This window comes from Oryctolagus cuniculus, chromosome 21 (genome assembly GCF_964237555.1).
Source record: "Oryctolagus cuniculus chromosome 21, mOryCun1.1, whole genome shotgun sequence".
Classification (NCBI taxonomy): domain Eukaryota; kingdom Metazoa; phylum Chordata; class Mammalia; order Lagomorpha; family Leporidae; genus Oryctolagus; species Oryctolagus cuniculus.
Genome location: NC_091452.1, coordinates 7520738 through 7537818, shown reverse-complemented (window position 1 = coordinate 7537818; position 17081 = coordinate 7520738). Strand labels below are relative to the sequence as shown.

Genomic DNA, 17081 nt, shown 5'->3' with positions numbered 1-17081 from the left:
GTACTGTTTTCCCAGGCCACAGCAGAGGGCTGGATTGGAAGTGGAGCAGCTGGGACTCAAACTGGTGGCCATATGGGATGCTGGCGCTGCGGGGCGGCTTTATCCACTATGCCACTGCGCTGGCCCCGACCCTCTTTTTGAAAGATTCTGTGATTAACATTTTTCCCTGGTTTCTGCCGGCCACTGGGGAAGCAGCAGCCTAACGAAGTGCCCCCTGCATGTCCCCACGGCCAGGGCCGCCCCTCCCCCTTCCCATCGTAACGTAAGTGGCTCTGGAAGTTGTTCGGGCAGGTGCGGTGGGAAGCCTGCCTGCACTTAGCAAGTCCGCCCCTTGCTCCTGCGCCGGGGCCTCTCTGGCCACACTGTTCTGTTGCTTTTATGAGAAATCCCATGCCACACTACCCACCCAGGGCTTTTCTATCACGTTTCTAGAACAAAAACCCTCACACTCGTTTTTGTACAATTGTTTATACAAATTCAACAAAGGTAAAACCGCGCCAGGGAAGGTCTGGGAAACACCACCTCACGACAATGGCACTTAGGAATGCAGAACTTCACAGCTAGGAGGAGCCGGGGCACAGACCTAAACAAGAACTCCGCTCCCCCTGCAGGGGGCGAGAACGGGGCGAAGGTGACATGGAGTGTTTGTTCTACTTCTTTAGTCGCTGCATAAATTAGAGCTCATGCTGGAGCAAAACCCTCCTGAGTGCACAGGCTGAAGGCTGAGTTTTTAAATTCTTGAGAAAAAGGTGAGCTTTTTACAGAGGAAAAACTTGGCAGAGTGTCTTACTTTGACTATAATTTACATTAATCCACAACATGCTTGGGTAACTTCCTAACGCACAAAGCAGGCTCTCTGTTCCAGTTAAACATGCTTTTAAGTGGAAGGTTTCAGCCCACTTTGCCGGATCTGGGGACATTTGCAGATGGATCGTTGTGTTGAGTATATATCAAGTTCTCTCCTACCTTGAGGAAATGGGGAAAACTGGTCATCTCAAACAATAAAAACACTGGTATGCATTCAGACCTTGCATAAATAACTTTTAAACAATTTGTACAAAAATAGTTCTGCATAATGTAAGATGTAACAAAATCAAAACAAACAAAATGTGTCTAGACGGCAGCAGATGGCGTGTGTGGTCCACTGTGCTGACACCAGGAACCTCAGAGGCGTCCTAAACACGGACCAACCAGAACTTCCCCGAAGTCCATCCTCGTCTGACGGGAATGTCTTTAAAGGCCACCTCAGAAATGGTCCGGAAAGCAGTGCAGCTCCGATTCTGAAAGCCCAGAGGAAAGCGTCCAGCTCACGCGTCCCCCAGACCCGAGCGGATCAACGGCTTCTCCCTTGGCAAGACTTGCAAAATGGAATCACCTGTGGTTCCAGGTTCCAAATGGAAATAAAAGCCCTCGTCTGTGTGAAGTCTTTCCCCGCCCGCACTGCATGTCCTCCCCCCGCCCGCCCATATTTACATACTTGTCCTTGGACTAGCTCAGTTTCTGTAGGAGTTTCTCTTCCACTTGCCCAAACTGGACACTGACCGACATCTCGGCTATGAACTGCTCGCAGCCCTCCTTGGTGACTTGCTTGCAGTACCTCAGGTCGATGTGGCAGATATTCCCGCAGCGTTTGAAGAAGGAGAGGCACTGGTCAGTGACCTTATTGCAGTCTGCGGGAGGAGGACACAGCGTGAGGGGAGAAGGCGCAGAGCCCGACGGCCCCCACCCCGGCCACTCGCGGCGGGGAAGCTCCGAGCTCTCTGGCATAGGCCCTCCCTCCTGTCCTGAGGGAAGCGGTATTTGCTTAGAAACTTTCTTCTAACGGGAAATGGCTTCATCCGCCAGTTAGAAAGGTCAATACGTGCCTGCCACGTGGAAAGCGGTGCGGGCCGCCTCTCTGGAGGCACACGGATGGGCCTGTGTTGGCTCACACACCCAGGGTCAACGGTAGTGAGCAGCCACTTCCCTCAGCTGAGGCGTCACTGATGCACTCACTAGGTCAGAACCAGAACACGCCTGGGGTCCCTCGGGCTCCCTCAGAGAGGCCCAGAGCCGGCGCACTGGCTGCCCCCGACCTGATGCCAGCGGGACTGGAAGGGGCTGGGTTAGAAGGGAGATGGGTTCTGTCCAGAGTAAAAAACGGAAATCAGAATCCTTCCGCGCCCTCACCTGCAGACACACCCTTAACTCTCTGTTCCTATTTCCTTTTGGAATTGACTCCACCACAGGCATCTGGCTTAAACGCCAGCTGGCATCCAACTGAGACTCACCCTCCGGCAAGACAAATGGTTCCTACCTGGCCGAATCAACTGGGTGGACGAGTGACTCCTCCCTTCACCTCAGTGGTATTAAGTTTGAGATCTCTGCTTATCATCACTAGTGCCAACACTTTATTTTTTCTATTAAATTGAGTGAGAATGAAAACAGTCAGGGCAAGCTGCGATAATGCATACAAGGCCTGTGCAATCTAATACCTATCGTCCAGCTCCCTGCAGGCCGGGGCGGCGGAGGGGAGCTGGAGCAGCAGGCGAGTTACCGACTGCCACCGTCACACAGCCACCCCTTTCTAGCACTTGCCAGATCTGGGCAGAATGAGCCAGGCCTAAAAGCGGGAATTCATGAACTCTGGAGAACAATGGTGTTGGGAAGGTGGTGTGCACAGCCCTTGCTACGGGAGGCCGGGCAGTCAGACTGAGGGCGGGAGAGCTGAGCAGGAGGCAGACAAAAGGAGGTGCCTCAAAGACAGCCCCCAGTTCTTCCAGGCCAACCTTCAATCTTTGCATGGACCCCTCAGATACTGCCCAAGATGGCTCAAGTCAAAGGTAACACTGGCCCACAGCTCTTGAGGAAAACCACTTTGTCCCAAAACTTGGCATTACCACAGTTGGGTGGCCACTGTCCTCGGCCTTAGGAAAAACAATGGTGGGTGCAGCCTTCAAGTAACTAAGCAAAAGGGGAACAGGCTCCTTCAGAAGCAGAGCCTTGGTGCCTCTCGCTGGAGGAACGAGTGTGTTTTCTGGGGCTGGTGCCGTGGCTCACTTGGTTAATCCTCCGCCTGTGGCACCGGCACCCCATATGGGCACCAGATTCTGTCCTGGTTGCCCCTCTTCCAGTCCAGCTCTGCTGTGGCCCGGGAGTGCGGTGGAGGATGGCCCAAGTGCATGGGCCCTGCACCTGCGTGGGAGACCAGGAGGAAGCACCTGGCTCCTGGCTTCGGATCAGCGCAGTGCCGGCTGCAGTGGCCATTTGGGGAGTGAGCCAATGGAAGACTTTTCTGTCTCTCTCACTGTCTGTAACTCTGTCGAATAAATTTTTTTTCTGTATTTTTGAAAATGTTCAAAGATAGGCCTTGATAAGTTAAAGAAGTTTTTCCCCCCCATCCTTTTTTTTTTTTTTTTTTGACAGGCAGAGTGGACAGTGAGAGAGAGAGACAGAGAGAAAGGTCTTCCTTTGCCGCTGGTTCACCCTCCAATGGCCGCCGCTGCAGCCGGCGCACCGCGCTGATCCTGGCAGGAGCCAGGAGCCAGGTGCTTTTCCTGGTCTCCCATGGGGTGCAGGGCCCAAGCACCTGGGCCATCCTCCACTGCACTCCCTGGCCATAGCAGAGAGCTGGCCTGGAAGAGGGGCAACCGGAACAGAATCCGGCGCCCCAACCGGGACTAGAACCCGGTGTGCCGGCGCCGCAAGGTGGAGGATTAGCCTATTGAGCCACGGCGCCGGCTTCCCCATCCTTTTTAACAGTGAAAAAGGATTAAGAATTAAAAGCCTCAAACAGTATAGGCCATAAAGATGAACTCCTAACAAAATGTAATTCTAGACAGATGAAAGCATTACATTTTCAGAGTGACACTTAGGGGCTGACATTGTTCACAGCTGGTAAGCCCACTGCCTGTGACGCCCGCATCCCATTTGGGCGCCCTTTGGGTCCCAGCTGCTCCACTTCCTCTGATCCAGCTCTCTGCTATTGGCCTGGGAAAGCAGCAGCAGACGGCCCAAGCATTTGGGCTCCTGTGCCCATGTGGGAGACCCATAGAAGCTCCTGACACCTGGGTTTGGCTGGCCCAGCCCTGGCCATTGTGACCATCTGAGGAGTGAACCAGTGGATGGAAGAGCTCCCTTTTTTTTTTTTTTAAAAAAAGATTTATTTATTTGAAAGGGTTACACAGAGAGAGAAGGAGAGGCAGAGAGAGAGAGAGAGGTGTCTTCCATTCGCTGGTTTACTCCCCAATCAACCACAACAGCCAGAGCTGCACCGATCTGAAGCCAGGTCTCCCATGTGGGTGCAGGGGCCCAAGGACTTGGGCCATCTTCTACTGCTTTCCCAGGCCACAGCAGAGAGCTGGATCGGAAGTGGAGCAGCCAGGACTCGAACCAGCGCCCATATGGGATGTCGGTACTTCAGGCCAGGGCTTTAACCCGCCACACCACAGCGCCGGCCCAGCGTTCGACTTTTTGTCTCCTTCCCTCTCTGCCTCTCAAAAACTAAACAACTAAAACAGAAGCAAACCCTCTTAGAAACTAAGTGGAATGGTGTTTGCCGGGGGTGTAAAAGTTCTACAGTGGATAATGGTAGGGTTGTGCGGCAGTGAGTGTACTTAACAACACAACTGTACACCTAAACATGGTTAGGCGGTCAGTCTGCTGTAACACAGTAAGCAGATTCAGTCTATAAAACACACCAGAGGTGCTGGCTGTGATGGGACCCCCAGGTACACTGGAGGTGGGCTACAGTGGGGCTAGAAACTGAAGGCCTGCTTCAAGACTGTGTTGTTTAAGGAACAGTAAGAGACCCAGATTTCCGCCCCTGCAGAAGGCTGGGGTTTGTCTTAGTCTCTGATGGAGAAAAGACAACGTCTGTACCAGACAGCAGCACCCCCTGAAAAACGGGGGCCTGGGGAAGAATTCCCCACTGCCTCTGGATGCCCCCAGTCCAGAGCTCTGTCAGGACCACATCAACATTTTGGAATTAAGGCAAGTATTTTTGGCACCCCTGGCCAGCTTATGAGGTAAACAAAAAGATCTGAGGTCCAGGTTTTTCCAAAGAAGCGACCTGATAGATGACCCTGCAGCGGCCACCCACAGCAGGCAAGCTCCTGTCCTGGTCCCTGAGCGCACGACCAAGCGCCAGCATTCAGAGTGAGGGGAGCCTCTCGGGTCTGCTGCAGTCACACCCCATAGTGGAGTTCTGACTCCAGCTTCCTGCTAAGTGCACCGTGGGAGGCAGGCAGCCGTGATGGTGCAGGTCACTAGGTTCCTGCCACCCACAGGGGACACTGGATGGAGCGGCCGCTCCTGGCTTTAGCCTCTTACATAAAAAAGGTCAAACCACGTGAAACTCAACATCTGACTGTTTCTGACCTGTATGAACAGTTCCACAGTGCTCAACCTAGACAGCAGCATAAATCAAACAAATGACTGCATGAGGAAAAGAAAAAAAAGATACCAGAAGACGAGTCCAGAGGAAAAATCAGAGGAAGAGGACACATGAAGAAAGGACCCAAGCCGTGTTCCAAGTGCAAGGGCTCACAGGAACACCCTTGCACAATGGCTGGCTGAAGCCAGCGGACAAGTGGACAGACGACTCCCATGCGCGTCCAGGGAGAGCACAGGTTCAGATACTTGACAGTCAGAGGGCTGTGGACTTTGGGAGGTGTGGGAGGTGGAACAGTGGCTCCCCTTCTTTTAAACACATCTCCCAGCCAGGGTTCTATCCTGCCTGGACCATCAGCTGAAAACGACTGTTCTGTAAAGACATCCTAGACACACGAGCTCTGAGGAGGTCCTCCAGCCCGTGCGTGAGTCAACATGAAAGGAGACCAAAGGAATTCCGGGACCGTGGTAGGAGGTGGCAGGGCCACAGCAGGCAGAGCTGGCCAGCCCAGGTGTCTGGCAGAGAGAAGAAAAGGAAGTCTGGGGCTCTCTGCGGACAGACTGGCTGAGGGACTGAGGAGAGCGTGTGGAGAAAAGGAACTCTGGTGTGTGGTTCACTGAAAAATGGACCAATCACTAACTCTAGGAAAGACAAAAACGGGCTGGCACTGTGGCACAGTGGGTAAAGCCGCTGCCTGCAATGCTGGCATCCCCTATCTTGTCTAGGCCGTTTCATTTCCAGTCCAGCTCCCTCTAATGCCTGGGAAGGTGGCAGGAAACTACCCATTTGGGAGACTTGGAGGAAGCTGGGTTCCTGGGTTCAGTCTGGCCCAGCTCTGGCTATTGCAGCCATTTGGGAAGTGAACAAGTGGGTGGAAGATCTCTGTCTTTCCTGTTGTCTCTAATTGTGCCTTTCAAATAAAAATAAATCTTTAAAAACAAAAACAAGGTGGGGCATTGTCACATAGCAGGTACGTGGCCGCCTGTGAGTGCTGATTCTGGTCCTGGCTGCTCCACTCCTGATCCGCACCCTGGCTAATGTGCCTAGGAAAGCAGCAGCAGATGACCCAAGTACCTGAGCCCCTGCCACCCCGTGAGACACTGGAATGCAGCTCCGGCTCTTGGTTTCAGCCTGCCCCAGCCCTGGTCATTGCAGCCATTTGGGGAGTAAACCAGCAGATGGAAGATCTCTGTGTGTGTCTTCCTCTAACTCTGCCTTTCAAATAGATAAATCTTTAAAAACTGTACAATAAAAGAAATTTCTTATACCAGTTGGCTCTACAATGACCAATACTTACATGGTCACAAGGTAAAACAGTAGTGACTTAAAAAAAAAATTGGGCCGGCGCCGCGGCTCACTAGGCTAATCCTCCGCCTAGCGGCGCCGGCACACCGGGTTCTAGTCCCGGTCGGGGTGCCGGATTCTGTCCCGGTTGCCCCTCTTCCAGGCCAGCCCTCTGCTGTGGCCAGGGAGTGCAGTGGAGGATGGCCCAGGTGCTTGGGCCCTGCACCCCATGGGAGACCAGGAAAAGCACCTGGCTCCTGGCTCCTGCCATCGGATCAGCGCGGTGCGCCGGCCGCAGCGCGGCGGCCATTGGAGGGTGAACCAACGGCAAAGGAAGACCTTTCTCTCTGTCTCTCTCTCTCACTGTCCACTCTGCCTGTCCAAAAAAAAAAAAAAAAAAAAAAAATTGGAAAGAGGGGGAGATGCAAAAAAGATGGCAAGTTTATACACAGTAAGTTGGTGGGAAAATACATATTTTGGAAAATTAGTCATGGGTTTTTGAAACTTTTTTGCACCAAACTTTTTTTGGTGAAAGATTTTATTGATTTGAAAGGGAGAGTTAGATGGGGCCGGCGCTGAGGCATAGCGGGTAAAGCTGCATCCTGCAGTGCCGGCATCCCATATGGGCGCCAGTTTGAGACCCGGCTGCTCCACTTCCAATCCAGCTCTCTGCTGAGGCCTGGGAGAGCCGTAGAAGATGGCCCAAGTGCTTGGGTCCCTGCACTCGCGTGGGAGACCTGGCAGAAGCTCCTGGCTTTGGATTGGCCATTGCAGCCAACTGGGGAGTGAACCAGCAGATGGAAGACTGGAAGACTGACAGACCTCCCTCCCTCCCTCCCTCCCTCTCTCTGCCTCTCCTTCTCTGTGTAACTCTTTCAAGTAAATAAATCTCTTTTTTTATTTTTAAAGGGATAGTTAGAGCGAGCGAGGAAGAGATCTTGCATCCGCTGTTCACTCCCCAACTGGAAACACAATGCTGGCTCCACAAATAAACTTTAATTCCATGTTTCCCATGAATTTTATGTCTGAATGGAAGAAATTAATAAGAGATAGCCACATAAATGGGGGCGAACACTGGAGGCACTCAAGAGTATCCGGGCGCTGCCTCAGGTGGAGATGGGAAAGGCAAGAAGTGGCCCAGGCGAGCACCGTTGCTGGGCCGACACTCGGTCGGCGGCACTGCAGTCTCAGCGGGCAAGCGTCCTGGAACGTGCCAACCGCCACTGTCTTACGGCACAGACTTAACCATCAACGCAAGCAGTCACGCCAATGGGAGGGAACTCTGTTTCTTGGCTTATATATTTTAATTCCCAGTTTCCCACCAACTTTTTCAAGTCCCTTCGTACTTCACAACTCAACAGAGAGCAGAGATCTCTAGGTACTAAGATGACAGGAGGCTTCCAATGCATTGTGGCGGAAAAACAAAAGGCAAAACACAGTTCTCTCCCGCCCGCCCCATACACACCCTGCACTGCAGGGGAGGGGATGTACGCTGAGAACTCTGCTACACACCCATGACAACCAGGGCCAAACGAGGAGTGACCTGAACTAAGCCATGCACTTGAGACACCTGCTGGGCCTTTCTCCCACGCGCAGCTCTGCCCCCAGTTTGAGCCCGCACTCAGCACTGAGCCGGGAGAATCCCTGCTGGCGACACTTTCCGAGCCAAGGAGCAGCCTCCTACGGACACACTGGTCTGACACCGTCCACACCTGCCATCCTCCATGGTGGGGCGTGGTCCAAGTGGTCCAGAGGATGGCTTGTCAGCCATGACCACGGACACACTGGGAGGCAAACAGCTTTGGCTGTTTGGACCCTGATAAGGTGCAACATCCTAACTGGACCACAGGACTTGGGCTATCTGAGGGTACGGGGTGGGGAGAGCTACCTTTGGTATCCAGGAAATCTGACCAAACTGCCCAAAGAGCGGGGAGAGGTGCTGTTGTCGCCCTGCTGTCCAGCCCAAGCCCCAGGTCCTGAGCTGACCCCTGTTCTGTCAGGAAGTGGCATCTGTTTCAGACAAGGTAACAGAGTTTTCTTTTTCTCTCCAACAACAGGTTCTCTGATGACAGGGTCACGAGGGAACACGTATGTGGCAACAGTGGAAAGAGAAATTAGCTCCTCTCTGGCGGTCATGCGCTGGTTGGCCACCACCTTTCAGGGTGCCCTCATGGCCGCCAGCCCTGTTTTTTGTAGCCGTTATTACCATTGTGATATTAGCTCATTGAAGGTACATCTTCTCAAGGCTGTGTGGCTTGTCCACTGCTATGTTCTAGCACCTAGCATTCTGGGTACTAGCAGGCACACACAAACAGTTCATGACAACTGTGAGGTTCCCAGCCCACCCCACAAGGTGCCGGGCAGATCTGTGGAGGCCCCACTTCACCTGACAAGTTGATCTCGGTTAAGGAGTCTCGGGTGGTGGTGCCGACAGCAGTGAGCAGGTTGATAGACTGGTCAGTGACGTGATTACAGTAACTGAGGTGCAGCTTGGAGAGCAGGGGCATGTGGCGGATGATAAGCCGCAAGGATGCGTCTGTAATGTCCAGGCCTGCCAGGCGCAGCTCCACGATGTTCCGGAGCTTGCTCCGATTGTCCATCTGACCTGGGGGGCAGGAAGCAGGAGGCAAACTGTCAAGGCTCCCAAATGCACTTGGATTTCACTGAGCCGTAAAGTGCTCACCCCCCAAGATCACAACTGCAGCGTTTGAAGATTCCACAGCACAGTCTGCATTTCTTCAAGTACAGGGTCCCTGCCAGCCCCTAGAGCCCCAGCTGGAGTTCCCAGCTCCTGGCTTCTGCCTGGCCTAAATCCGGCTGTGGTGAGCATTTGGGGAGTGAACCAGCAGAGGGAAGATACCTCCCTCTCTCCTCCTCTCACTCAGATAAAAATAAAAATAAAGATTTTTTTAAAAGGAACAAAAAAATCAATTTCTGGGTTCTCTTGAAAAAACCAGATCTGGAAACGGCCCACACCGCAGCCAGCAACATTCAGCCGACTGGCGCAGACGGTCCAGCCTCCCGCCCCCTCAGGCACCTAAGCCAGGAGGCACCACCCTGCCAGCCCCTGTCCAGCCACAGCAACCCACGCCTGCACAGGCTTGGAGACAAGAGTCAGCAGAGCAGCAGTCAGATGCTCGCTAAGACCCACAGAATGGAGTCTTGGCGTGGGCAAAGGAGCCTCCACGTCTGCGCCAAGACTACAGCTTGCGTTCGTCCCCAGCTCCCCAGCACAGAGCTGAGGCCAAGGAGCCACAAAGGCTGTGGAGTCTGTGGTTCAAACGCTCGCCAACAGGACCCCCCGTGTGGCCCAACAGGTGATTTACCTGGCCTGTTATCTGTGGGTGGGGACAGGAGATCCCGCATCTGGGCATCCTTTAGTCCTTCTACCCACTGGACATCCAGGGTCCGGAGCAGTGGACAACTGGAACTACAGAGGGCTGAGACCGCGACCCACGAGCAGCCTGACAGCACCAAGTCTCGGAGCCCTGGGGGTACAGACGGGGTGCAGGTTAGGTGACACGCTCCACCACCGCGACTGCACACTGGGGGCCCTGTCCCGGGGCTCACCAGGCAACCGGTTGATGAGCCAGCTTAGCTGCTTCTTGGAGATATTGGTCCAGCTGAGGTCGAGGGAGACGGGCTGTCGCCGGATGATGCCACTCAGCATCAGGGGCGTGATGGACTTGCAGTGGTTCAGGTCAATGCGGGTCCACAACCGCTTATCGCAGCACCTAGGGGCCAGGCCCAGCAGGGGACAGGTCAGAGGTAGCCCCTGCGCAGCGGGAACTTGCCTCCACCTACCAACCTCAGGGAAGCGCCTTAACTCCGCTCTCTGGATGCTTCTGTTTAGCCCCCGTCCCGCCACATGCGGGCATCTCTGCTCCCAGTAGGACATGCTGGCACCTACTCTCCATCAGGAATTAATTGTAGGCTCTCCGCTGCCCTCTGTGGGCCACACCTCTGTACAACGGTCATGGGGCAGGAGTCACGCCCATTCACACATGAGGGTAAGCAACTTGACCAGGGCCAGAAAGCGGCCAGTCTCCAGCTGTACTAAAGGCAGTACTGGCGCCTCTGCTCCTCACTCGGGCTAACGCCTTCAAGACAAGGACTCGAGGCTGGATGCGGCGGCACAGCAGCTTAAGCTGGCTGCTTAGGACGCATGCGTCCCACGGCAGAGTGCCCAGCTCTGCGTCTGGCTCCACTTCTGATTCTAGCTTCCTGCTAACATGGAGGCAGCAGATGATGGCCCAAGCGCCTTGGTTCCTGCCACCCACACAGGAGACCTGGATGGAGTTCCAGGCTTCTGGCTTCAGCCTGGCTCAGCCTTGGCTGTTGCAGACATTTGGGGAGTGAACCAGCAGACTGAAGATTTTCTGTCTCTCTCTTAAAAAAAGACAAGGACTCCACCAGTACTTACTTCACCTTCCAGGGAGCTAAATCAGGACAGCAAACAGGCACCAGCTCTCTAACAAGCCCGACTGACAGGACTGCCACAGCCACCTGAACTCCTTACAGGAGGATCAGGCAGAACTGGGGCTTAGAAGGAAAGACCACAGCGAGCAGCTCAAGTGGGGCACAGGGACCGCAGGGCACCCCGGCAGCCAGACTCAAGTGGGGCACAGGGACCGCAGGGCACCCCGGCAGCCAGACTCAAGTGGGGCACAGGGACCGCAGGGTGCCCCGGCAGCCCAACCCAAGTGGGGCACAGGGACCGCAGGGCACCCCAGTAGCCCAACCCAAGTGGGGCACAGGGACCGCAGGGCACCCCAGTAGCCCAACTCAAGTGGGACACAGGGACCGCAGGGTGCCCCGGCAGCCCAACCCAAGTGGGACACAGGGACCGCAGGGTGCCCCGGCAGCCCAACCCAAGTGGGGCACAGGGACCGCAGGGCACCCCAGTAGCCCAACCCAAGTGGGGCACAGGGACCGCAGGGCACCCCAGTAGCCCAACCCAAGTGGGGCACAGGGACCGCAGGGCACCCCGGCAGCCCGACTCAAGTGGGGCACAGGGACCACAGGGCACCCCAGCATCCCGACTCAAGTGGGGCACAGGGACCGCAGGGCGCCCTGGCAGCCCGAGCCTGGCTGGGAGCTCTGGTGTCGGCAGCCCCTTACCAGCGGTTCCAGGTCCTGCAGACCCGCATGCACACACATAAGTCTTGGTGGCTGAGGTAGCTGAAGACGGCCATCCACACCTCCCTGTGCATGACATGGGCCGCCCCATCATCCAGGGGCAGTGAGTCGGGCGGGGGGCTGATGGGGGGCGGCCGGATCACGTGGCGCTCCATCTGGATGCACTTGGGCGGGGACACTGAGGGTGGGGGCCGGGAGATGACGCGGGGCGGGCTGCGCAGGCCAGACCCCAGCGGGTGCCGCAGCTCCCGGGGGGCGCCATTGAGCCCTTTGCTGAAGCGGTGGGGGCGCTCGCAGAGACCCAGGGGCCGCTTGGGCTCCTCGTGCTCGCTCTCCGGCTCCGACTTGATGGGCTGGTGGTTCTCGTGGGCCAGGCTGCTCTCCGTCTTCTGGATCTCGTGGTTCAGCTCCTTGCTCAGCTCCTTGCTCAGCTCCTTGTTGGGGAGCCGCCGTTTCCGGCGCATCTTCACCTTCTTCTTCTCCTCTGGGCCCTCGGCCGCCTCCGTGCTGGGCCCGGCCGTGGGGGAGCTGGAGCGCGAGTGGTCACTCTCCCTGGTCTTAGGGGGCGCCTCGGGCAGATCGTCCTCTGGTTCCTGCTTGAAGCGCCGCAGGGGCTTGCTAGCCATCCGGTCCTCCGTGTTCTTCCAGGACCTCCGCTGTCAAGGGGAGGGGGGAGTGCAGGTCAGCCCGGGACCTCGGCCAGTGCCCACCCAAAGCCCCCAACTCTGCCAAGGGCTGTGGGCCAGGGCACTTCCTGCAGCTCTGACGGCCCAGGAGGGAGAGCGCACGGTACCTTTTTCCTGAAAAGCTTATCTTCTTTGCCAGGTTTTAGCTGTGAGAGGAAAGAAAGGAGGCAGAGCTTGCTCCCAGGGCCGTGGAACTTGGTCCCCTCCTTACCCAACACCCCTCACCTCCCCACCCCTCCCCACAAGACCAGAGCAGGGGAGGGAGGGAGGCGCCCCCACACCTCTGACTGCCAGACGGTGGGCCCTGCCTCTGCTTTCAGGGAAGAAGCTGGACGCAGCAGAGGACGGCTGTCGTCCCACTCAAGCCACCTCCTTTCCCACCTCCTCCCGCTCCCCGCATTCATGGCACTTGGGCTCTGGGAGCCCGGGCCAGAGCTTTGACAAGACTCTAGGCGCCACCTTGTGGCTGGTGACAGCAAGGCCAGTAGGCGTTAGCAGGGCCCCCAGGATCCTGGGAGGTTCCCTGGACTTCCCAGAGGCAGTCTCAGCTTTGTTCCCAACCAGGCAACACTCTGTCACAGAGCGCTGCCTGGGGCGGGCAGCGCGCCAGAATGCGCTGAAGACCTGGGCCCGAGCCACAGGGAGTCTGGCAACTGGCTGCGGGACCCGTGGGGCGGGACTCTCAAGGCCCCAGGCCTCGAGAGGGTGGGGCATGGGCGCACCTGCTGCTGGAAGTAAGTGAGACTGGATCTCCACCAAGGGCTGAGGCTGCTGCCGAGAGGGGGCCTCGGCGAGAGGTGAGAGGAGGAACCGGGCGACGTCTGAAGCGTCGAGGCCTAAGGGGTGTGGGAGGAGGAGTGACTCGCTGGTTTCCCCTTTCTTCTGGGCCAGGCTCTCAGGACTCAGGTGAGCTACTACCCAGGGCGGCAGGAGGCCAGGACCTGCTGCCCATGCCACACCTCCCCCCCGCCGCACCTGGGACCAGCCGGACCCAGCCCCCCGCCCAAGCCCCTCCGTACTCGCTTTCGCGCACTCAGCTCCTGGGGCTTCTCATACTTCCGCTTCCTCCTCAGGTGCACGTCGTCCGACTTCCGGCGCAGGATACCGTCTGGGGGCACCTTCTTGGGGTGCTCGTCCGACCTGCGCCGGGGCGCCTCCTCACATTCACTCCTCCGCTTGGCAGGCTCCTGCCCTTCCTTGTTGTCCCGGTTCATCTTCTGCTCCTTGAGCAGGGAGCCGGGCAGGTTGGATGCGTACTTAAAGCCAGGGCCACGCTTTTGCTTGTAGGCCAAAAAGGGAGAAGGAACAAACCAACTGTATATCTTGGAACTTGCCCTTCCTGCCGCACCCCGCCAGCCTGAGGAGGCCCAGGCCCACCCCACTCCCACTGACCGGGGGCCTGGAGGCCGGCACTCACTTTCCCGGTCTTGCCGGCGTGGTTACACTTCGGACACTCCCAGCAGTTGGGAAGCTCGTCGTTGACCACACCCTCTGACTCCTTAATCTGGGAAGGACACACAGGGACTCGGTCAGCAGGGGAGGGCCTGAGAGGTGGCCACACCTGGAGCACTCCACCCTCACCCCGGTGCCACCTCTGCCCTGAATGCCGCTGTCCAGAGCTGCTTGATGGGGACGGCTCCGGATTCAGGCCAGGTTCATATGTGGACCTTTCTGCTTCCGACTGGCTGAGTGATCCCCACGGGCTGGCACCCTTGTCCACTCTACAAGTCAGGGGCTCCCAGCTCAGGGTCCAGCACACAGGAGGACCCTGTACGTGGCTGCACAAGTCCTGGGAGCCAGCTGCGTGGCTCAGGGAGCGCCTGAGCTGGGTGTGTGTGTGTGTGGGGGGAGTAACCAATCACAATGGAAGGGCTGAAGGGGGTCCCAGCGGTGTGTCTGTGCGCATGGGTGACAGAGGAGTAAGGGTCAAAGCAGACACCCATGGTCACCACCAGGGGCAAGTGGTGGCCCGCAGAGCTAAAGCTTCACCCTGGGCAGGCCCAGGGGGTCTCTGTGAGACACCCGTGACCTGACCACATTCTCTTGGGACAGAAGGCATGTGCCAGCCCAGAGTTCCCTCTTCTTTTCAGAAGGGAACCAGCTGCCCGTGGCAGGCAGGCACAGCACACGGGTCACTGGGAGAAGGCAGCCCTGCTCTGGACATGAAGGCAGAGACGGCAACCACTGGCCCTCCCTGGCTAGGCCTTGTTGTCCCAAAAGACAGGAGCCAGGGCGCCGCCTCGAGTCTCTTCTAGGGCCCAGATGGGACCTGTAGCCCACGTCTTCCGCCTGCTGAGACACGGGGAGGCCTCCACAGTCTGAGCCGTCAGGGTGGTGAGGGGCAGCAGGGGGTGGTGGTGTTCAGTTCCTCCAAGAGGCAGGGGAGGCATGAGCTGCTCCCGACCTCTCCTCCCAGGGCTCAGCAACTGACAGGCTCAGGGGCTTCCAGGAATTTACCACACTGCCTGGGGGTCTGGCAGCCTCACCCCTCTGCTTTTACTGGAGGCCCTGCGGTGGGCTACTCGGCGGCACAAGCAGAGCCCCAGGGGCTGCTCACCTTAAGGCATCCAGGGTGGATGATCTCGTTGCAAATGGAGCACTCCATGAGCATGAGGTTGAACTTGCCTTCTTCCTCCTCCACCGTGTCCTCCTTCCCCGCCTCGCCACATACAAGGCACACAGCGGTATGGGGCAGCACTGGCTGAAGGGCGGGGAGAACAGGATCAGTCAGCAAGGAGCAAGAACTGGTCCCGGGGGCCAGGTCAAGGGCAACAAGCCTGGGCTGGCTGGGAGACACCAGGAAATGGGCCCAGGCACTCCACTCAGATTCTTACCAGGCCACCAGCTCCCAGTGCCAGGTACTACTGTCCTCAACACGAGGAACAGGACACTGAGCAAGACAAGTTAGACTCCAGGCCGTCCTGAACTAGAGAACCAGGAAAGGTAAGGCGAGGAGGGCCAGGGCCAGGGGGAAGGGGAGCTAATCTTAAATATGAGGTCAGGGAAGGCCTTATATTTGGAAAAGAACTGAAGGAAGTGAGGCGTCAGTCAGGCCCAGACCGACGTGGAGCCAAGGCTGTGCTTTACTGGTGGGCATCAAAGTGCAGTCCAAGGACTCCAAGGTCCCCGAGACTTTGCAAGGAAGGACAAAAGTGTCTTCAGGGTGGGCGCCATGGTATCGCAGGCAAAGCTGCCGCCTACAATGCTGGCATCCCATACGGGTGCTGGTTCTTGCCCCCAATATTCTACTTCTTTTTTTTTTTTTTTTTTAAATGATGGTTTTATTTATTTATTTTGACAGGCAAAGTGGACAGTGAGAGAGAGAGAGAGAGAAAGGTCTTCCTTTGCCGTTGGTTCACCCTCCAATGGCCGCCACAGCTGGCGCACTGCAGCCGGCACACCGCGCCTATCCGAAGGCAGGAGCCAGGTGCTTCTCCTGGTCTCCCATGGGGTGCAAGGCCCAAGCACCTGGGCCATCCTCCACTGCACTCCCTGGCCACAGCAGAGGGCTGGCCTGGAAGAGGGGCAACTGGGACAGAATCCGGCGCCCCAACCGGGACTAGAACCCAGTGTGCCGGTGCCGCAAGGCGGAGGATTAGCCTATTGAGCTGTGGCACCGGCCCCCAATATTCTACTTCTGATCCAACTCCCTGCTAATGGCCTGGGAAAAGCAGCATAAGATGGCCCAAGTGTTTGGGTCCCTGCCACCCATGTAGGAGACCTGGAACGAGCTCGTGGCTTCAGCCTGGCCCACTGCTGGCTGATGCAGCCATTTGAGAAATGAACCTACAGATAGAAGATCTTTCTGTCTCTCCCTCTAACGCTTTCAAAATAAATAAATAAATAAATAAATCTTTCAAAAAAGGCAAAACAAAACTGTCTTCAGAACAGGAACACAGCCACCATTTACACTGTGCTGGAGCTGTGAGATGACTGGTTCCTTGGCACCATCATGGCCCCATGCTGTCTCAGGAGTCGCTGGACTAGTGGTGGCCACAGAGGCATTAAAAATGAACTTTATGAAGAGCTCAACCTCCAGGCTCACGTGCTCTCCACACCGTGTGTGACAAGACAGGAAGCAGCACACGAGGCTTCTGCCTGCACACCCAGGATACAGCCGGGGAGGAAAAGCACTCAGGCTGCACGCTCCCCTGGCCGCCTTCTCCACAGACACCACTGCTTCTTGAAAGACTGAAAGAGTCTGGGCACTGACCCATGTTCTTGAAGACGAAAGAAGCTCACCTGTCTCGGAGAAGGCTGACTGGCAGCACTGGTTACAAATGACAGAATTTGAATTTTCAGATGAAAGTCAGAATTTTGAAAAACTTCCATGAGCCACCACAAACTAGATGGCTTTCTCCATCCTTAAAGGCTTTTCTGACAAGACTGGTGGTGATATACACATGGATTTTAACAAGATATACAGACCATGTAATAGCACGTGCCAGTATTTGGAAAACCTGCCTAACCCAGTGAGCCAATACTTCCCAAATGATCAAGCAAGATGTTGCAAAATCACATCAAGTAAAGGAGCTACTCAAAGGCAAGACAGGATTGCTAATGTAACGGCAGGGAGAGCCATCGATACAGTTTCAGATTCC

General features: G+C 56.4%; 1 protein-coding gene across 14 annotated transcripts in view; it reads right to left on the bottom strand.

Moving 5' to 3' along the window:
* Positions 1–452: 452 nt before the first annotated feature.
* The window catches only part of KDM2B (lysine demethylase 2B), a 160972-nt gene continuing 144343 nt past the window's right edge, over positions 453–17081 (bottom strand). For 8 of the 14 annotated variants that reach the window (XM_017349528.3, XM_017349531.3, XM_070066161.1 and 5 more), the window contains 10 exons: positions 15038–15181; positions 13898–13984; positions 13500–13769; positions 13203–13316; positions 12588–12626; positions 11777–12450; positions 10226–10389; positions 9982–10143; positions 9042–9260; positions 453–1670 (listed from right to left, as the gene is read on the bottom strand). In XM_017349528.3, coding sequence (XP_017205017.1) covers positions 1489–1670; positions 9042–9260; positions 9982–10143; positions 10226–10389; positions 11777–12450; positions 12588–12626; positions 13203–13316; positions 13500–13769; positions 13898–13984; positions 15038–15181 — 2055 coding nt within the window. In that variant the 3' untranslated portion in view covers positions 453–1488. Of the gene's footprint in view, positions 1671–2296; positions 2400–9041; positions 9261–9981; positions 10144–10225; positions 10390–11776; positions 12451–12587; positions 12627–13202; positions 13317–13499; positions 13770–13897; positions 13985–15037; positions 15182–17081 lie in introns of all 14 variants that reach the window. The other 6 variants (XM_017349530.3, XM_017349532.3, XM_017349534.3 and 3 more) reach the window with 4 other exon arrangements.